Source organism: Pan troglodytes, chromosome 20 (assembly GCF_028858775.2).
Source record: "Pan troglodytes isolate AG18354 chromosome 20, NHGRI_mPanTro3-v2.0_pri, whole genome shotgun sequence".
Classification (NCBI taxonomy): domain Eukaryota; kingdom Metazoa; phylum Chordata; class Mammalia; order Primates; family Hominidae; genus Pan; species Pan troglodytes.
Genome location: NC_072418.2, coordinates 44,241,888 through 44,262,821, shown reverse-complemented (window position 1 = coordinate 44,262,821; position 20,934 = coordinate 44,241,888). Strand labels below are relative to the sequence as shown.

Below are 20,934 nucleotides of genomic sequence, written 5' to 3'. Positions count from 1 at the left end.
TTATATAGTAAATATGAGTCTGCTGAAATGCTTTTGCAGTGGTTCAAAAACAGCCATTCCCCCTGCCCTCCCTTAGACCCCCTTATTCTCCCCAGAATGTGAATGTGAACCTTCCCTGAATGTGCCCCCTAGGCATAGAGCAATTGTGTACTACCCAACCTTCACAACCATCTATGTCTGCCCTGATATGTTCTCCTCCCTCCTCCCCAAGCCACTCCACTCCAATCCCACCAGCAGCACCCACCTCTGGGGTGTCCTGGCCTTGATACGCCAGCCGGTACCCTAACAGGGTACCCTGCAGGGGCGCCCGGGGCTCCTGCCAATGCACGAAGGCCTGGCTCCCATTCCGCGTAGCACTAATGTTCTCAGGGGGGCCCAGGGGCACTGGAGGACAGGGAAGAGGGGAAGCTGGCACCCCCACCTCTTCCTGACCCCCTCCCCTGTTCCCAGGAAGTGGGTGCAGGGTGCCAAGGGCACACACGTGGGCAACTCGTGCAGGCCTCCCATGAGAGGAAGCACAGGGGAGAGAAGGGCTGGGAGAGAGGCCAGCGGGCAGTGCTGCTGAGGGGTCAGAGATTGGATGGGAAGGAGATTGAGGCCACGAGGGGTAAAGGAGTGAAAGGGGACAATGGGGGTGGCACTGATATAAGCAAGGTCCAGTGGGGCAGTGGTGACATGTCCCTCCCCAGCCCTTCTTACCTCCCTCCGGCGTCTCCACAGGAAGCCAGTGGGTCCAGGATGAGGGGCCCTGGCTGCTGGTGCATGCCACGCGGATGTGATAAGGGGTGTGAGGATGGAGGCTGCCTAGCCGAAGCTGATGGGGGGGCACGGATGCTTGCGAGGTGAGGGGCTCCTCTGGGGGGTCTGGTTCTCCCGCCTGGATGCCCATCCCATCGTCTGACAGCACAGCCTGAGGAGAGGCAAGGGTGTGAGGACAGGACAACCAAGCAATCACACGAGATGGTCACACAGCTCCCAGTGGTGGTGGTCTGGTGTGACTACACAACTTTTCAAGGGTGTGTGTTGCAGTGCCATTCTAGGATAACACGGGCACCTGGATTTGCAAAGCAAGGAGACCATTTGGCTGTATACAATGTGGTTCTGTCACCACTTCCAAAAGCCACCTCTGGCAAGACTCTTCCCTCTCTGAGCCTCAGTTTTTTCCTTGGGCACACGGGGCCTTAGAGGATCAAGTGCCTTATAGAATTGTTAAAAGATTAAGTGTAGTTATGCCCAAAGGATGCCACAGTGCATGGCGGGTGGTCAGCACCGATAATAATAGTGTGATGACAATAATAACGCAAATAGACTGGGCACGGTGGCTCCCGCCTGTAATCCCAGCACTTTGGGAGGCCAAGGTGGGCGATCACTTGAGGTTAGGAGTTCGAGACCAGCCTGGCCAACGTGGTGAAACCCCATCTCTTCCAAAAATGTAAAAAATTAGCTGAGTGTGGTGGCGCTCGCCTGTAATCCCAGCTACTCGGGAGGCTGCGATAGGAGAACCACTTGAACCTGGGAGGCAGAGGTTACAGTGAGCTAAGATCACACCACTGCACTCCAGCCTGGGTAACAGAGCAAGACTCTGTCTCAAATAATAGTAATGATCATCATAATAATAGCACGATACTGTGAGGCCCCATTTATATGACATTATACTACAGGCAAAAGCAATGTTCTAGAAGCAGAAGGGTGGCCATCTCTGGGGCCTGAGGGAGACTTCTTGGGGACTGGAAGGGTCTGTGTCTTGATTTGGATGGTGGTTACATGGTGAATATGTGTGTTAAACAATCTCAAAGGTGTCCAATCTTTTGACTTTCTTGGACCATAGTGGAAGAAGAATTGTCTTGGGCCACACATAAAATACACTAACACTAACGATAGCTGATGAGTTAAAAAAAAAATCACAAACAAATCTCATAATGTTTTAAGAAAGTTTACGAACTTGTGTTGGGCCGCATTCAAAGCCATCCTGGGCCACATGTGTTAGAAGAGCTTGATCTAGAGGTACACTGAAGATTATGCATGTTATACATCTCATTTCTTTTTCTTTTTTTTTTTTTTCCTTTTTTTTGGAGATGGAGTCTTGCTCTGTCACCCAGGCTAGAGTGCAGTGGTGAGATCTTGGCTCACTGCAACCTCCGTCTCCTAGGTTCAAGCAATTCTCCTGCCTCAGCCTCCCAAGTAGCTGGGACTACGCGCACCACCACGCCCGACTAATTGCTGTATTTTCAGTAGAGACAGCGTTTCACCATGTTAGTCAGGCTGGTCTCAAACTCCTGACCTCAGGCAATCCGCCCGCCTCAGCCTCTCAAAGTGCTGGGATTACAGGTGTGAGCCACCGTGCCCGGCCTATGAGTCTCATTTCATCACCTGAGCTAGAGTGCAGTGGCGTGATTTTGGCTCACTGCAATCTCCGCCTCCCAGGTTCAGGCAATTCTCATGCCTCGGCCTCCCAAGTGGATGGGATTACAGGCGTGAGCAACCATGCTTGACTAATCTTCTTTTTTTTTAGACGGAGTCTTGCTCTGTCACTCAGGTTGGAGTGCAGTGGTACAATCTCGGCTCACTGCAACCTCCGCCTCCTGGGCTCAAGCAATTCTTCTGCTTCAGCCTCTCGAGTAGCTGGGGCTACAGTCATGTGCCACCATGCCTGGCTAACTTTTTTGTATTTTTAGTAGAGATGAGGTTTCATCATGTTGGTCAGGCTGGTCTTGAACTCCTGATCTCAAGTGATCCGCCCGCCTCGGCCTCCCAAAGTGCTGGGATTACAGGTGTGAGCTACCACACCCGGCTTTTTTTAATTCTGTGTAGAGAAAGGGTTTCACCATGTTGCCCAGGCTGGTCTCAAACTCCTGACCTCAGGTAATCCACCTGCCTCGGCCTCCCAAAGTGCTGGGATTACAGGCGTGAGCCACCGCGCCTGGCTATGTTATATATTATCTTAATAAAAAAAGATAAAACACGTCCAACATGTACGGAGTGCCATTCTTAGCCCTTGACAAATCTGAATTCATTTGGCCCTCACATCAATCCTGTTGTCCTGTGGTAAGCATTATGCTTATTCCCACTGTACAGATGACAACACTGAGGCCCAGAGAGATGGAATCACTTGTTCAAGGTCATCAGTTTGTCACTGATGAAGCTGGGACCTAAACCCCATCCTGTCCCCAGAGTCTTTGCTCTACTGGCGGTAAGAATATCAGTAATGGTAACAATACCTCTTGTCTGTGCACAGAGGCAGTTTAGCCTAGTGCTGAGGAGCACGGATGCTGGATCTGGGGCTCAAATCCAGGCTCTATCATTCCCTAGCTGTGTGCCTCAGTCTTCTCATCTGTAAAATGGGATGACAGTGGCTCCCCACTTCACGGGGTTGACTGAATTGGGGCATGTAAGCATTTAGAAGACTGCTTGTGCATACTGAGTGTCATTTATTATCTATCTATCTATCTATTTATTTATTTATTTATTTGAGATGGAGTTTTGCTCTTGTTGCCCAGGCTGGAGTACAATGGCCTGATCTCGGCTCACTGCAACCTCTGCCTCCCAGGTTCAAGTGATTCTCTTGCCTCAACCTCCTGAGTAGCTAGGATTACAGGCATGCACCACCACACCCGGCTAATTCTGTATTTTTAGTAGAGACAGGGTTACTCCATGTTGGTCAGGCTGGTCTCAAACTCCCTACCTCAGGTGATCTGCCCGCTCAGCCTCCCAAAGTGCTGGGATTACAGGCACGAGCCACCGTGCCCGGCCTGTCACTTATTATTTTATGTGTGTTTCCTGGCAACAAGTGTCAAGCTCTGCATAGCGGCACACGTTCCCATACCTATTCCGCCCGAGGAATGGCACACTCAGGGTGGAGGGGGCCACCACTGGTGTACACATCTGTATAGCCCTGCCACATGGAACCACAAAACCCCCATAACCACACAACTCACAGCCACGCACCTCAGGAATGGTGCAGCCAAGGGCTTCCCCTTCACCCTGGAGACTCCAGCCATACAGCCACACAGTATGTCAGGAAGGAGTTTACTGCCACAGGGTGTGGGCTCTAAAGCCAGATTCCTTGGATCTAAGTCCTGTGTTGGATGCTGTTTGCTGTGTGACCTAGAATGAGTGTCTTAACTTCCCTGAGTCTCAGTTTCTGTCTCTGGAAAATGGGCATCACAGTTCTTACTTGTCAGGGTATAAGGTTTAATGACATGATCCATATAAACTGCTTTGCACATTATAATTATCAACAGCTAACATTTGTTTTCTTTCTTCCTTTTTTTTTTTTTCTTTTTTTTAGGCAGGGTCTCACTCTGTCACACAAGCTGGAGTGCAGTGATGCAATGACAGCCCCACCTAATTTTTTAATTATTTGGAGAGATGGGGTTTCACCATGTTGGCCAGGCAGGTCTCAAACTCCTGGGCTCAAGCGATCCACCTGCCTCGGCCTCCCAAAAGTCTAGTATTACAGGTGTGAGCCATGGCACCCGGCCTAGCAAATATTTCTTGAGTGCCAAATATGTACCAAGCTCTCTGTCAAGCACATTACTGGATGAACTCATTGACTTCGCACTACCACCCTATGGGGTGGGTCAATTTCTTTTCTCATCCCCATTTTACAGACAGGGAAGCCAAGGCCCAGAGAGGTTCAGCAACTTGCCCAAAGTCACACAGCCCCCATGGAGGGAGATGACACCACCATGAGACCTGGGGAGGAGTGGGGGCAGATGGTGGGTACGAGGAGGGGGTGAGGCTGTCACCATGCCTGCTCTCTGACCTGCAGTGACAGACAGGAAGAGGAACCTCTACCAGGACAGAGAGGAGGTGGGTACAGACAGTTGGTCTCCCCATGCCTGCTCCCACTTCTCTTTTCCCTGGGACGGCTGTGACCCTCCCACTGGAACTCTTCAGCCCTAGCCCATGTGCAGCAGGAAGTGAGACCTGGAGAGGGAAGAGGACACACTTCTGCTTTCCTGGGGACACTTGGTGGATGTGGGTAGAGTGCAACTTATGCCTGACCTGGCATTTGAGGTCTCCCAAATCCGGCTGGCCTCTGGGATTGAATCTCAGCTTCGGCTTTCTAGCCCCGGGGAGGGGAGGAGGATGTGAGGAACTGAGGCCCAGAGAGGGCAGTTCCTCACCTTGAAAACGGGAAGATTAATAGCCACTGTTTTTTGTTTTTTTTTTTTTTCTGAGACGGAGTCTTACTCTGTCACCCAAGCTGGAGAGCAGAGGTTCAATCCTGCCTCACTGTAGCCTTGACTGCCAGGCTCAGGTGATTGTCCCACTTCAGCCTCCCGAGTATCTGGGACTACAGGTGTGTGCCACCACACTCAGCTAATTTTTTTGAATTTTTTGTACAGACCTGCCTCAGCCCCCCGAAGTGCTGGGATTACAGGCATGAGCTATCATGCCCAGCCAATAGCCACTATTTTCTAGGTTTAAAACGACAAGCAGATGGGGTTGTGCTCAGGGCATGTAAGTATAAGACAATTCCTGTTTAATCAAGCACTGACTCTAAACATTTTTTCAGGGCCCAGCGTGGTGGCTCACGCCTGTAATCCCAGCACTTGGTGGGAGGCCGAGGTGGGCGGGTCACTTGAGGTCAAGAGTTCAAGACCAGCCTGACCAATATGGTGAAACCCTGTCTCTACTAAAAATACAAAAATTAGCTGGGCGTGGTGGTGGGCGCCTGTAATACCAGCTACTCAGGAGGCTGAGGCAAGAGAATTGCTTGAACCCAGGAGGCGGAGGTTGCAATAAGCCGTGATCACGCCACAGCACTCCAGTCTGGGTAACAGAGCGAGACTCTGTCTCAAAAAAAAAGAAAAGAAAAAACAAAAAACAGTTTCTAAGGAGGTTAGGAGCATGACATGGGTTTGATGTGACCTTGGACAAGTTGGTTAACCACTCTGAGCCTTAGTTTCTTCATCTGGAAAATGGGTGTATCCATAGACCCTCCTTCACAAACACACGAGCAGGTGTGCGTTAATGCAAGACCCAGTGCACAGCAGACACTCAGTAGAAGTTGGTCATTCTTCATTACTGTCATCTACCATCATAGGCACTGTCCACCCCCCATCTCCAACTTTCTAATCTCAGAGAACTTCAGACCAGAATTAGGCCTTATATTTACAGATCTGTGAGTTTTGTTTTGGTTTTGGTTTTCTTATTCTAGGAGCAACTTGAGGGCAGAGGCTGGGTCTAGCTCATCTGGGTTGTAATATATCCTTCTAGCAAATATTCCCTACTCTATGTCTGGTCCTGTGCTGGGCAAGAATGAGGAGCCAGTGGTGACTGGGACAGCTCCAGCCCTGCCCTGTCAGAGCTCACATTCCAGTAGGAGACAGACCCATCCCCAGACAGTGACCACACAGAGCGGCCAGGGCTGGGATGGGAGAAGCGGAGGGTTGTGGGTATCCAGTGGTGACAGAAATGGCTCCAGACTCTGCTGTCTCAGGGCTCCCACTCTGGCTAGAGTTAATATCACTAATACTGAAAATAATTAAAACAGCTGATCATTTTCATTTTGTTAAATTTCTTTTTTGTTGTTTTTTTTTTTTTTTTTTGAGACAGAGTCTCGCTCTGTCACCCAGGCTGGAGAGCAGTGGCACGATCTTGGCTCACTGCAACCTCCGCTCACTGCGACCTCCGCCTCCCAGGTTCAAGCAATTCTCCTGCCTCAGCCTCCCCAGTAGCTGGGACTACAAGTGCGTGCCACCAGGCCCAGTTAATTTTTGTATTTTTAGTAGAGATGCGGTTTCACTATGTTGGCCAGGCTGGTCTCGAACTCCTGACCTCAAGTGATCCGCCCACCTCGGCCTCCCAAAGTGCTGGGATTACAGGTGTGAGCCACGGCGCCTGGCCAATTTTGTTAAATTTGTTTCCTATGTTCTATATACCATTTTAAGTTGGTAATTTGCATTCACTCATTGAATTTTCACACTAAGCATACCAGGTAGGCACTACCATTATGTCCATTTTGTAGACAAGAGAGCTGAGCCCCGGACAGATTAAGCCACCTATCTAAGGTCACACAGCCACAAGGTGTTGGAGCTAGGATTCGAACCCAAGACATCTGGCTTAACCCCCCAGGCTCTACTGCTTCTCAACAGTGGCTGAGAAGTGGTGGGTTCCCAGGGAGAGGATAGGGGTTGTGGATGTGGGTGGAAGGAGGCCTGAGACTGAAATGAACCAAGTTTGGGAGTCTCACCTGCAGGGTGCAGTGGGTCAGGGGGTAGATGCCGCTCAGGCCTGGAGTCCAAGCCACCTCCAGCTCCGTGGGTTGGCGGGAGACCAGGTGGAGGTTACGGGGCTGCTGGGGGAGCACTGTGGACAAACGGGAGAGATTGACCCTGGGGAGCCTTTGCTCAAAGCTCCCTACCCTGCTCTCTGCCCCCACTCTGACCCCGGACCCAAACCCCACCCTCTGACGCCCAGCTCCCCACCTCCCAACTCTGTCACCTGTGATGGTGGCTGTGCGGGATGTGGTGACCCCCTTGGCGTTATGGGCTTCACAGGAGAAAGAGGATGTCTTGTTCAGCCCTAGGGAGTCATATGCGGGAAGGGTCCAATATCAGAGAGGGGCAGGAAGGGCTCCCGGGCCATGCCGGGCCGCTCCTACCATGGCCTGCCTGACCAGGGGCAGTGCAGCCCACACAGGCACTTGCCTGAAGGGAGGGTTAGCAGAGTTGAGGGCAATGAGTTAGGAACACAGCCTCCATCCCCAAACACAAGGATGGCTTGGTTTCAGCCCTAACCTCCCGCCACACAGACACACACAGCCACACACAGGCACACACGCTGTCTCACACACACATTCTTACACCCCAGAGACAGACACACTCATACACACACATAGACACACATACTCACACAGAAACACACAAAGACACACACACAGCCACACACAGGCACAGGCGCACACACTCATACACACAGACACACACAGGCACAGGCACACACACTCATACACACACAAAAACACACATACACAGACACACATGAAGACACACAACCACACACAGTCACAGGCACACTCACTCTTACACCCCAGATAGAGACACACACTCATACACACACATAGACACATATGCTCACACAGACACACACACAGGCACAGGCGCATACACACACACACACTCTTACACCCCAGAGAGAGATACATACTCATACACACACATGCTCACACAGACTCACACACAGCCACACACAGGCACACACACACATTCTTACACCCCAGAGACACATTACTCATACACACACATATAAACACACATGCTCACACACAGACACAGAAACAGAAACAGACACAGCCACAGCCACACACACACACTCTGTCTCACACACACAGATTCGTACACCTAGATACTCACATCCTCATATACACATATATAGACACACACAGAAATACACGTGCTCATATATATGGACATAGACACATATATACATACTCACACATAGACACACAAAAGCATACACAGACACACACACACAAGGAGACACACAAACATGCACACACTCACATGCACAAACACAGGCACCCTCACTAACTCACAAGGACACACGTATGAGCACACACACCTGCTGGACACACTTAAGGAAACTGGCCCATGGCTGTACATCAATGGAGACATGTCTGTTCATCTCTAAGCTCGCCTCCTACCAACCCCTCTCCCACTCTCCCTGTCACACGCTCTTCTCCGGCCACACTGGCCTCTAGTGTCTCTGGAACACATACATGAAGCATGTTTCCACTCCAAGAACTGTGCACTGTTTCCTGTGCTCAAAACAGTCTTCCACAAATGTCTACGTGACTCGCACCCTCTTCTTTCATTTTTGTTCCTCAACAACACCTCTCAGTCCGCTAGGCCTGGCCACCCTGTTAATATTGGAGCTTGGCCAGGCATAATGACTCATGACTGTAATCCCAGCACTTTGGGAGGCCGAGTCGGGAGGATCGCTTGAGGCCAGGAGTTAGAGACCAGCCTGGGCAACGTGGTGAGACCCCATCTCTACAAAAAAGAGAAAAATTAGCTGGGTGTGGTGGTGCACACCTGTAGTCCCAGCTACTTGGGAGGCTGAGGTGGGAGGACTACCTGTGCCCGGGGAGGTGGAGGCTGCAGTGAGCTGTGATCACACCACTGCACTCCAACCTGGGCGACAGAGTGAGACCCTGTCTCAAAAAAACTAAAAATAATAAAATGAAATATAAAGGCTGGGCACGGTGGCTCATGCCCGTAATCCCAGCCTTGGGAGGCCGAGGTGGGTGGATCACCTGAGGTCCGAAGTTCGAGACCAGCCTGGCCAACATAGTGAAACCTCGTCTCTACTAAAAATACAAAAAATTAGCTGGGCATAGTGGCAGGCCCCTGTAATCCCAGCTACTCAGGGGGCTGAGGCAGGAGAATCGCTTGAACCCGGGAGGCAGAGGCTGCAGTGAGCTGAGATCACGCCATTGCACTCCAGCCTGGGCAACAAGAGTGAAACCCTGTCTCAAAAAAAAAAAAAAAACAAAAACAAAAAAAGAAAGAAAGAAAAGAAAAGAAAAGAAAAAGAAAGAAAGAAAAAATACAATAAAACTGGAGCTAATTGGAGCTTCCTCTCCAAATCTATCCCCTTCCCGCTTTACTTTTCCTCTTTGGTTCTTCTCATCACCCAACATACTTTACCTGTTACCCAGGTACCTTGCCCATTGTCAGTTTCTCCCACTAGAATGTCAGCTCCAGGAGGGCAGGGGTTGTGTCTGTTTCGTCCCCTGCTGTGTCAGGATGGCCTGGCACACAATAGGTGTGCCATAAATGCTTGTTGAATGAGTGAGTGAAATTGTGTTCAGCTGTGTACTTATGAGCATTCCTGGGCATAGGTGTAGAAATATGAGCATGTGTAATTCCATAGGGGAGTTCACGTATTGTGTCTTGACTGTTTTTTTCTTTTGTTTTTTGAGAGCCTTGCTCTGTTGCCCAGGCTAAAGTGCAGTGGCATGATCTTGGCTCACTGCAACCTCTGCCTCCTGGGTTCAAGCCATTCTCCTGCCTCAGCCTTCTGAGTAGCTGGGATTACAGGAGCGCGCCACCATGCCCGGCTAATTTTTGTAATTTTTAGTAGAGATAGGGTTTCACCATGTTGGCCAGGCTGGTCTCGAACTCCTGACCTCAAGTGATCTGCCCACCTCAGCCTCCCAAAGTGCTGGAATCACAGGCGTGAGCCACCGTGCCCGGCCTTGAGTAACTGTTTTCGAGTGAAGGTGGATTGCCTTCCCTCCCTAACGTGGTGGTGTTGGTGTTGGTATGACCAGCGTGCACACACAGAAGCACGTACAATTACAGAGACAAACACAAGAGACACAGACCTGCAAGCACACAGAGATACCCAACACACACCGCTATACAACGTACATCAGTCCCCCTTTATCCGAGGTTTCACTTTTTGAGGTTTCAGATACTCTTGGTCTAAAAATATTTCAATGGAAAATTCCAGATATAACTCCTAAGTTTTAAATTGCATGCCGTTCTGAGTACTGTGATGAAACCTCATGCCATCCCACTCTGGTTGGCCTGGAACGTGAATCCCCCCTTTGTCCAGCATCTCAGTGCTGTATCTGATACCTGTCTGTGAGTCACTTAGCTATCAGATCAACTGTCCTGGTACTGCAGTGCTCAAGTGCCGAGTTCAAGAAACTCTTATTTATCTAAATAATCGCCTGGCCGGGTGCTATGGCTCACATCTGTAATCCCAGCACTTTGGGAGGCCGAGGCAGGTGGATCACTTGAGATTAGGAGTCTAAGACAAGCCTGGGCAACACAGTGAAACCCCCGTCTCTACTAAAAATACAAAAAAATCAGCCGGGCATGGTGGCGCATGCCTGTAATCCCAGCTACTTGGGAGGCTGAGGCACGATAATTGCTAGAACCCGGGCTGCGGAGGTTGCAGTGAGCCAAGGTCGCCACACTGCACTCCAGCCTGGGCGACAGAGAGAGACTCTGTCTTAAAAAAAAAAAAAAAAAAGGCCCCAGGGTGCAAAATAGTGATGGCTGCAATTCGGATAGGCCAAAGAGAAGCCTTAAAGTGCTTCCTTTTAAGTGAAAAGGTGAAAATTCTCCACTTAGAAAAAGATAATAATATATGTAGGTACTGAGGTTGCTAAGATCTATAGTAAGAAAACAATCTATCTGCGAAATTGTGAAGGAAAAAGAAAGTTATGTGTAGTATATACAGGGTGTAGTATTATTCATTGTTTCAGGCTTTTGTGGGGGGTCTTAGAGAACGTATCCTGGTGAATAAGGGGAATCCCCCAACACAGATACACGTAGAAACATAGACACCCCCCTCCCCCAGCACACACACACAATGTCTGCGCTAGGATGTAAGAAGGACCAAGTTTTTCGTTTTGTTTTTTGAGACAGGGTCTTGCTCTATCTCCCAGGCTGCAGTACAGTGGCACAATCACGGCTCACTGCTGCCTTGACCTCCAGGGCTCAAGCGATCCTCCTGTCTCATCCTCCCAAGCAGCTGGGACTACAGGTGGCCACCACACTTGGCTAACTTTTCAATTTTTTTTTGTAGAGAAGAGGAGAGTCTCACCACGTTGCCCAGGCTGCTCTCAAACTTCTGGCCCCAAGCGATCCTCCCGCCTCGGCCTCCCAAAGTGCTGGATCGCAGGCAGAGCCACTCCGTGCCCGGCCCTTGGACCAAGTCTCGTAAGTGCGACTGCAGTTCTGCGTGTTGTTTACGCGTGTGCTTGTGCATCTGTGTTTGTGTTTCTGAGCTGGTATGTTTGTGACCCTGCGTGTATCTGTGGATGGTGTGTACGTGCATGTGTTGAGTATCTGTGTACGTGTCTCTCGTGTTTGCTCCGTGCGTGTACGCCTCTGTTCCCACCGCGTTCGCAAGGGAGGCTCTCCATCCGCAGACACAAAGTTTCCTTTTCTCCGTCAGCGGAGGGAGTGGAATGGGGCAAAGTCTGCAGAGGCCGGAAGGGGGAGGGTAGGGGAGCTCCTCAGTCGCGGCTTCCTAGGTGGCCGTTCCCAGACAAGGTCAGGTGCCCGCTCCCGCAGCCCCTGCGCCCTGAAGGCCCCGCGCCCGCAGCCCCCGCGCCGCCCGGAGGAGAAACAGTACAGTCCCGGGCGGGCGGCCCGAGTGGGGGCGGGGAGCCTGGGTCGGGTCCAGCCACCTGGCACGTGGGGCCCCGCCAGGGTCAGCGCGCGGGAGCTGGCGCCGCCGGCCGGAGAAGCCCTGGGGCTGGAGGTGGGTTCTGGAGCCGGGTCCCGTTCCGACCGCAGCATTCCTGCCCCCGCGTGAGTCACCGGGGGCACCTCCCCACCCCAGCGCTTCCGGCCGGCTTCGGGGGCGCGGAGCCAGAGCCGGGATCCCCCTTCCCAGGCCCCAACGGCCGCACCTTGAGTGAAGGGGACGGGAGGAACTGGGACCCCTTCCCCTCCAGAAGGTTCTTGCTTTACCGCAAGACGACAGGAGCAGGCCGATTCCAGATGTGCTTTCCAGATGTCCTGACCATCCCCCCACAACCCCTGCTCTCCGCCCCAGCTTTTCCAGAGAACGAGAGGGATGGAAGGAGGAGGGGCACGCCCTGAGTCAGATAGAGGGACAGACGCACACAAACGGACAAAATTCCTTCACACAGCAACCCCCCCCACACACACTCACAATGAATCACACTTAAACACACAGGGGCTGTTATTAGCACAGAAGACGCAGCGCTTGGTAAGTTAACGGCACACAGATATGCAAGGGCTGATGTCACAAACACAGTGACACAAAAACACCGTGACTCACACATATACACGCGGGCTGACACTGATGTACATTCATAAAGAGACATGTATGCATACAAGCCAACGTGGGACAAACACATAAACACACAGTCACACGTGTACACATTGATTACAAACACCTAGCAACGCAATATACGTCTAGGCTGATGCCAACACACACAGAAACCTAAATGTCCCTGCATATTCAGAGACACACACCACGTAACAGCGTACATGGAGTTGAGGTGGACAGATAGATACACACCAGGACACAATGAAGGGTCATTTTGACCTGCTCAGACACAGACACACCGACGCGTACCACCTCACAGCCAAGCCTCCATCTATGCCATAAGATGGAGCTGGATGCGCCCAGGTTTCATGTTCACCCAGACACAGACTGATACAAAAACACATTTGCGCTGGGTGCGGTGGCTCACGCTTGTAATCCCAGTACTTTGGGAGGCCGAGGCCGGTGGATCACTTGAGGTCAGGCGTTTGAGACCAGCCTGGCCAACATGACAAACCTGTCATGAAACCCTGTCTTTACTAAAAATACAAAAATAAGCCAGGCGTGCCTGTAATCGCAGCTACTCAGGAGGCTGAGGCAGGAGAATCCTTTGAACCCGGGAGGCGGAAGTTACAGTAAGCCAAGATCGTGCCACTGCACTCCAGCTTGGGTGACAGAGTGAGACTCCGTCTCAAAACAAAAACCCCAAAAAACAAAAAAACACAGTTTCGTAGATGCGCAGGCCTGATGCAGACACACAAGGATGGAGACACTGCCATGGACACATAGATTGACACGGACACGCATCTATACTCTGACTGGTAAGCATCCTTAGGTCATGTACTCAGAGGCAGCAGGGGCCAGTGCACACACAGGGAGACCAGAGAGAAGCAGCGGGTGCTGTTACACACACACACACACACAGGTCTGTGACTACAGTCATACACCAACATGCTTACCCTGTGACATATACACACACGCCACAGAGACATCTATGGACACACACAGAAAGCTGGTAAGAGGCTGAGGGTTGAGAGCAGTGGCTCACACCTGTAAATCCCAACACTTTGGGAGGCCGAGGCGGGAGGATCACTTGAGGCCAGGAGTTCAAGACCAGCCTGGGCAACATGGCGAGACTCTGTCTCTACCAAAAAATTCAAAAACTATCTGGGTATGGTGGCGCATGCCTATAGTCCCAGCTGCTTGAGGGGTGGGAGGGTGCTGAGGTAGGAGGATTGCTTGAGCCCAGGAGGTGGAGGCTACAGTGAGCCATGATCATAGTACTGCACTCCAGCCTGGGTTACATAGTGGGAGCTTATCTTGAAAAAAAATAAGGGGGAAAAAAAAGGTGGTAAGAAACACAAGTTATCCATGGACACGTTCTGATTCTGCAAGGGAACACAAGCTCTCACTAGGACACGCTCACACCCATAGCTGCACACCTGTGGGCTGACACTACCACCTCCATACAGAGAGGTGTGCGCCATAGCCCCAAACCCACTACCCTCCAGGCACACTTTACTTTCATACAGTGAGTCCCAGCTGTGAACACACAAACACAAAAAAGAGGGACAGACACAGGCTGACACTGGTATACTCAGTCATGCACACACACACAGACACCCACACACAGGCAACCCCTAAGAAACGTAGAGAGAGAGACATGCTATAAAGATCCAAACACATATTGGGACAGAATCCAAGCTGAAGGAAATATGCTTAGTCACACACACACACACACACACACACACACGCACCACACATGGGACATCCACAGAAGTCCACCCTCGCCAAGGCACACCCTCACACAGAGGTTGTGCTGACGGATACACTAACACTCAGACCCAGAACACACAGATATCCAGACACCCCACCACCACCACACAGACATGCACAGATCCTCACACCTGTGCAGCCCCCATTTCTCTCCCTCCCCTCCCCTTCTCATGGGACCTGCCAGGCTGACTCATGCCCGATCCCCAACCCTGGTCCCTACTCAGCCACTCGAGCCATGGGCCTGAGTCACTCCTCTGGGGTCAGCATGTTCACCAGGTCTTCCTTGCAACTCAGGGTCCCAGGAATGCTGAGAATGTGAGCTCCTCCCTCCACCCTGGAGACCCCCAGTCAGAAGGCCCCTCCTCATTCCAGCAGAGAGAGGCAGCAGGTTGGGAGCGCGGGAAGCTGATGCCCTCCAGGCTGCAGCCTCCTTCCTTTACAGAGCCTCTGCCATCTGGTCCTCTGTCTTTCCTCCTTCAGTAGGGAGAACCCCCTGAATCCAGGGTCCCCCAGTGATGCCCCTGACCACTGCATAACCCTGAGCTCGGTCCTACCTCGTCTGCATGGTGCGGAAGGGAATGGTCCCCAAGAAGGAGAGGGTTTCTGTCACTCCAACTTCCCTGTCCTGTCTTTCATTTTGTTTTGTTTTTCGTTTTGAGACAGAGTCTTGCTCTGTCGCCCAGGCTGGAGTGCAGTGGTGTGATCTCGGCTCACTGCAACCTCCATCTCCCGGGTTCAAGCGATTCTCCTGCCTCAGCCTCGCAAGTAGCTGGGACTACAGATGCCTGTCACCACACCTGGCTAATTTTTGTATTTTTGGTAAAGATGGAGTTTTGTCATGTTGGCCAGGCTGGTCTCGAACTCCTGGCCTCAAGTGATCCACCTGCCTCAGCCTCCCAAAGTGCTGGGATTACAGGCGTGAGCCACCATGCCTGGCCTCTCTGTCCTGTCTATGTCCATCTTGGGTCACTGTGGCCTGTCCCTTCCAGTGTATGTCATTCTCTCTCTCTCTGTCTCCCACTTTCTTTCTTTCTTTTTTTTTCTTTTGAGATGGAGTCTCGCCCTGTCGCCCAGGCTGGAGTGCAGTGGCGCGATCTCGGCTCACTGCAAGCTCCGCCTCTCGGGTTCATGCCATTCTCCTGCCTCAGCCTCCCGAGTAGCTGGGACTACAGGCGCCCGCCACCACGCCTGGCTAATTTTTTGTATTTTTAGTAGAGATGGGGTTTCACCGTGTTAGCCAGGATGGTCTTGATCTCCTGACCTCGTGATCCGCCCGCCTCAGCCTCCCAATGTTCTGGGATTACAGGCGTGAGCCACCACGCCCAGCCTCTGTCTCCCACTTTCTTCCTGCTCTCTCTTCTTTGGGTTCCATCTCCCCAGTGGGGACCGGGCTGGACATCCTCCCTTTGACTGAGGCCAGCAGGCTTGTTAGGGCGGGAGGTGGGCCGGTTGTGGAGGGAGGCGGAGGAGAGGAGGGCACGGTTGATTCCGGTGCCCTGCTTGGGTCAAGGGCTGACAAAGGGGCACCAGGCCCACACACACTCGAGCCATGGAACAGCTCAGAGGAAACCCAGGACAAAGAATTCTATTCAGAGAGAGGCCGGGGTGAATGGAGGGAGAGAGAAGCAGAGAGACAGAGAGAGAGACACATACAAAGAGAGACAGAAAGACACACACACCAAGAGACAGAAAGAGACAGAAAAAGGCATACGGAGAGAAATAAGATAGGTAGAGACAGAGAGGCAGAGAAAGACTCAGAGGGAGAAACGAGAGAGACAGACAGTGAGGGACAGAAGGACAGTCAGACACTCACGCAGAGGTAGCAATGCTCCCTTGCTCCTGACATCAGCCCTGCGTGGCCCCCTATTCGGAGCTGACCCACATCCCCGGACTCACCTGGAACATGCAGGCTGCGCTGGGGGCCGTGACCTGGAGCCGTGGCCAGGGGGACAGCATCCAGGAGCCAGAGTAGGTCCACGGGCTCTGGGGGTCCCTGGGCTTGGCAGCTCAGATTGAAGGGGGTGTTGGCGGCCACAGTCCTGTCCTCGGGCTCCTCCAGGAAGTAAGGCAAGCCTAGCGGGGTGGGCAGTGGTAGAGGCTGGGGTCCCTCTGAGGCCCCAAGATGCCTGACTCACCACTAGGATGCTGTAGGCTTTGGGCAGCAAATCCACCCTGCAGGGTCATTGACTTGCCTTATCTGATCCCCGAGGGCACCTGAGCCATACCCAACACACGTGACCCCAATATCTGATTCCTCCCATGTCAGACCCCCCACGATAGCTGAGCTCCTCATGTCTCTCTTCCAGAATGTCTGACAGCTCATCCTCATCTCATTCTATGGATGAGAAAAAAGAGACCGCTGGGGTCGTGGGGACAGGGGTACGTTGCGTGCCTCTGACCCCTTATCTGAAGACCAGAATGGCCTCCTGTGACCTGATGGTGTCTGATGCCTAGGACATCCAACTACCCCCAAGAAGTCTTTTCACCCAGAACATATAATCCCCCAGCCTTGGCACCATAACTTATATGGACTCCCAGCTTCTTGACCCCCCAAAACTCTGACATTCTTAGGCTGTATGATGCTAGGTTCATCCTGAATCCTCCAGCACCCTTTGACCCCTCAGGATTCCTGACTTCCCTCAACCTATGAGCGCCACACGTCCTCTGACCCCTCAGGACCCCTGACCCCAGAGCTCACCCTCCAGCCCAACGTAGCCAGGCTGGGACACGAAGGTCTGATGTCCCAGAAACACCAAACACTGGTACTGTCCCGTGTCGGAAAGCTGCAGGGAGGTGATTCTGACAGGGCAAGAGGAGAGACAGAGAGGTTCGGGGTCAGGGCTGGACACTGGGAGGGGGTCTGTCAGAACGGAAAGAGGGTGTCCAGCCTGGAAGCTCATGACAACCACGAAGTAGGTCCTATTATTAACTCATTTTGCAGAAGAGGAAAACGAAACCTAGAGGTTCCATCACATGCTCAAAGCCGCACGGCTGACAAGTGGTCAAACTGGGGTTCCCACCCAGGTGGGCTTTCTGCCCTCTGTGTGACGGAGGTGGGAGTGGGATTCGGGGATGTGGCCACACACCTGAGCTGGCTGACCACTATCCAGTCATCCTGTTCATCCTCACCCAGGGGCACCTGGGTCTGGGTGCTGTCCGCGAGCTCCAGGATCTGTCCGTCCCGAAGCCAGTGTACCTCGGGGGGCTCTCCCTGAACCTGGAGCTGACACCGAAGGGTGCCCGTGAGTCCCCGGGCACCTGTGATATTCCCTGGGTTGCCCACGAAGGGACTTTCTTCAGCCCGCGTGCCTGCAGGGGAGATAGGAAGAGTTAGCTTAGGAACCCCCCGGCTCCTTCCGGCCCTCAGTTCCACCCTGTCCTTGCCTGCCCACCGGCGGCCAGGACCCCGCCAGGCCTTTAGGCCGACATAGTTGCAGAGTGACCTCAGAGGGGGGTGGAGGGCGGAGGCTCTGAGAGAAGGACGGGAGCCCTCCCAAGGGACTGGGATCTAGCGTCCATCCCGTGGGGAAGGAGGCTCGGGATCTGGCAGCCTCCCACGCCCTGCACTGCCTGGCAGGGCCAGCCCCTGCCCCCTCCGTCCTCTCTTAGGTCTCTAGAGACTTAACAGGTCGTGCTGGTGCTGGTGGATGGAGGGGAAGAATCAGGGGTTGGGGGAGAGAGATAAGGGTGGTGGGGGGGCAGAGATAAGGGTGGTGGCGGAGGGAGAAGCCAGAGAAAGTCAGGCAGGGGAGATGAGACAGAGAGGAGCACAGATACAAGGAAAGACAGAAAAAATGAAGAAACAGCCCTCAAGAGAGAAGAAAAGGCGGGGGCGGAGGGGGGATACAGTCACAGAGGGAGGCTGAGAAGAGAGAGAGAGACTCAGAGAGCAGGGAGAGATAAAGGCAGAGACTGTGAAAGAGAGAGAAACAGAGACCCACAGAGATAGCAGAGCTGGAGGCAGAGACAGAGAGACAGAGTGAGAGCCTCCTCCCCAGAGATGGAGTGGACTGGTGGGGTAGGGACAAGTGGCGGGTCAGGGGGGTGGTGTTGGCAGGGAGAAGGGTTTTCCCCCAGGGCTCCAGAGCCCTCCTCATCCCGCCGCCTGACTCGGTGCCCCTTCGGAAAGATTTCTTCCTTCCTGGCGACCCCCAGCTCAGCCCCTCTCCCCATGGCCCCCTTCTCAGGTCCAGCCCCCACCCCTGCCCTCACCTTCTCCTTGTCTGTCTGTCTCTCCGGGTCCTCTCTTCTGTCCCCCCTGCCCTTCAGTTCCTCTCTCAGTCTTTCTCTCCCTCTGCCGCACTTGGTGTCTCTGAATTTGTGTCTCCCTCTCTTAAAGTCCCTTTTCTGTGGTCCCAAGGAAACTCCCTAAGCCAGCCCAGGCCCCCCACACCTGCCATCATCCCCCACCTCCTACCCCTGCCCCAGCCCCTCCGAGGGGATCCCTGCCCCAAGGAGCCCCCATCACTCACCCCCGGGGGCCATGCACGCCCAGCCGCACAGCGCCAAGCACCAGGCCAGCGGGACCCTGCCCATCCTGGGGCACCGCCACGCCATGGGTGCCAAACTTTCCTCAGAAGTTGTTGGGCTCCCAGCAGGGGAGGGGGCAGGGCCGGGCTGTCCCCGGCCCTCCCCCCAGCTCCAGGCTCCCCGGATTTGGCACTGCCTGCCTGGCACAGCAGCAGGGGAGGCCCTTGCCACCAGCTCTGCCCAGCAGCCGCCTTCTCAGCACCCCTGCCTCCTTCTCTCACTCCCAGACTTGGGCAACCCTTTCTCCGCCCCTGACTCCCCCTTTGCCTCCGCCCACCAGGGCCAGAGCCCAGGGGCCACCTGGACAATCAGGGGTTAACTCAAGAGAGGAGAGGATCAGCTCTTTCTTAAAGGGGCCAGGGAGGGAGCTGAGGAGGGGGAAGGGGACCCTGGTGGCTGTGCCCCCTGTCCTGAGCCAGTGAGGCCGTGTCTCTCTATCCGGGCTCTGGGCGCTGTCCCTCTGGGCTCTGTGTCTGGTAAACATTCCTCCAGAACTCCACTCCCCTCTCAGCTCAGGCCGTGACGCCCCTCTCCCCGCCTCCACCCCCAGCCCAGCCCCAGCCAGGCCTCCTTGGCCCTTCATTCCCCCTCACTCTCTCCGCTCCTCGGACAAGGACACACACACACACACACACACACACACACACACACACACTCTCTTAGACGTCACTGACACACACAGGCTAGGACAAGCAGAGACACGCAGAGGGACCCAGACGGGCAGGGGCATGCTACTGGCCCACAGACACACTCAGACAAGCCAGGCCAGGAGCTCGATTCCTGGAGAAACCTCAGAGACAGGAGGACACGGCTGGGTGGGCATCCATGGGGGACACTTACTTGGGGAGACACAGATCTTCAGACACGCCAAAACCTGCATGGACGCCTAAATGGGACACCAAATACAGGCGACATGAAGGGGACCCAAGTTGGAATCCCAGTGCTACCACTAACTGTGGGCTACAGGCAAGTGACTGGCCTCCTGAGCCTCAGTTTGTCCATCTGTAAAATAGGAATAAGAATAGTTGTTGGCCGGGCACAGTAACTCACTCCTGTAATCCCAGCACTTTGGGAGGCCAAGGTGGGAGGATCGCTTCAGCCCAGGAGTTCGAGACCAGACTGGTCAATGCACTGAGACCCCCATCTCTACAAGAAGTTTAAAAATTAAAACTTAACCAGGTATCATGGCGTGTGCCTGTGGTCCCAGCTACTAGGGAGGCTGGAGTGAGAGGAACGCTTGAGTCCAAGAGATCGAGGCTGCAGTGAGCCCTGATCATTCCACTGCTCTCTCCCTCTGGTGGGACTGTGTATCCTGGTTATTGCAGATCTGCTGCCTGCGTATTGGCTCTGCTGCACCTCCATTCCTCTGCCCTGTGTGTTTGGCACGTGGAGGGCTCTGCATGCCTGGATGTCTGTGAGGAGGAGGCTGGGCGTCTATCCCTCTGCTCTTGGCCACCTGTGTTTGGGTACTGGTATACCTACGGTGCATCATAAAGTCCTATCTGTTTGGCCTCCTGATGTCTCTTCTACCTGCCCCTTCCCAGCACCCCCGTCTGATCCTGCCTTCTCCTGCCTCTACTGTCACTCCTTTCTCCCATTTAGCAACCAGAGGACTGTTTCTGAAAGTCAAATCCTACCCTGTCCCTTCTCTGCTTGCCCATGGCCTCCTGCTGCCCTCAGGGCAAGCTCCCAGCTCCTTGTCACTGGCCACTTAGGGCCCTTCACCATTGTCTCCCTGGGCTGTGTCTTTTTTTTTTTTTTTTTTTTTTTTGAGACGGAGTCTTGCTTTGTTGCCCAGGCTGGAGTGCAGTGGCTCGATCTCGGCTCACTGCAACCACCATCTCCTGGGTTCAAGTGATC

The 20,934-nt window shown here is 53.3% G+C and overlaps 1 protein-coding gene across 2 annotated transcripts in view; it reads right to left on the bottom strand.

Annotated features, from left to right (window-relative positions):
• AXL (AXL receptor tyrosine kinase) overlaps positions 1–19,562 on the bottom strand; it is a 42,454-nt gene extending 22,892 nt beyond the window's left edge. Inside the window, exons 1-8 of one of the 2 annotated variants that reach the window (XM_016936043.3) lie at positions 19,017–19,562; positions 17,631–17,853; positions 17,243–17,343; positions 16,441–16,617; positions 7,453–7,533; positions 7,202–7,317; positions 700–910; positions 245–384 (exon numbers count right to left, since the gene is read on the bottom strand). In XM_016936043.3, coding sequence (XP_016791532.1) covers positions 245–384; positions 700–910; positions 7,202–7,317; positions 7,453–7,533; positions 16,441–16,617; positions 17,243–17,343; positions 17,631–17,853; positions 19,017–19,101 — 1,134 coding nt within the window. In that variant the 5' untranslated portion in view covers positions 19,102–19,562. The remainder of the gene's footprint in view (positions 1–244; positions 385–699; positions 911–7,201; positions 7,318–7,452; positions 7,534–16,440; positions 16,618–17,242; positions 17,344–17,630; positions 17,854–19,016) is intronic. The other variant, XM_016936044.3, reaches the window with a different exon arrangement.
• Between the last annotated feature and the right edge of the window lie 1,372 nt (positions 19,563–20,934).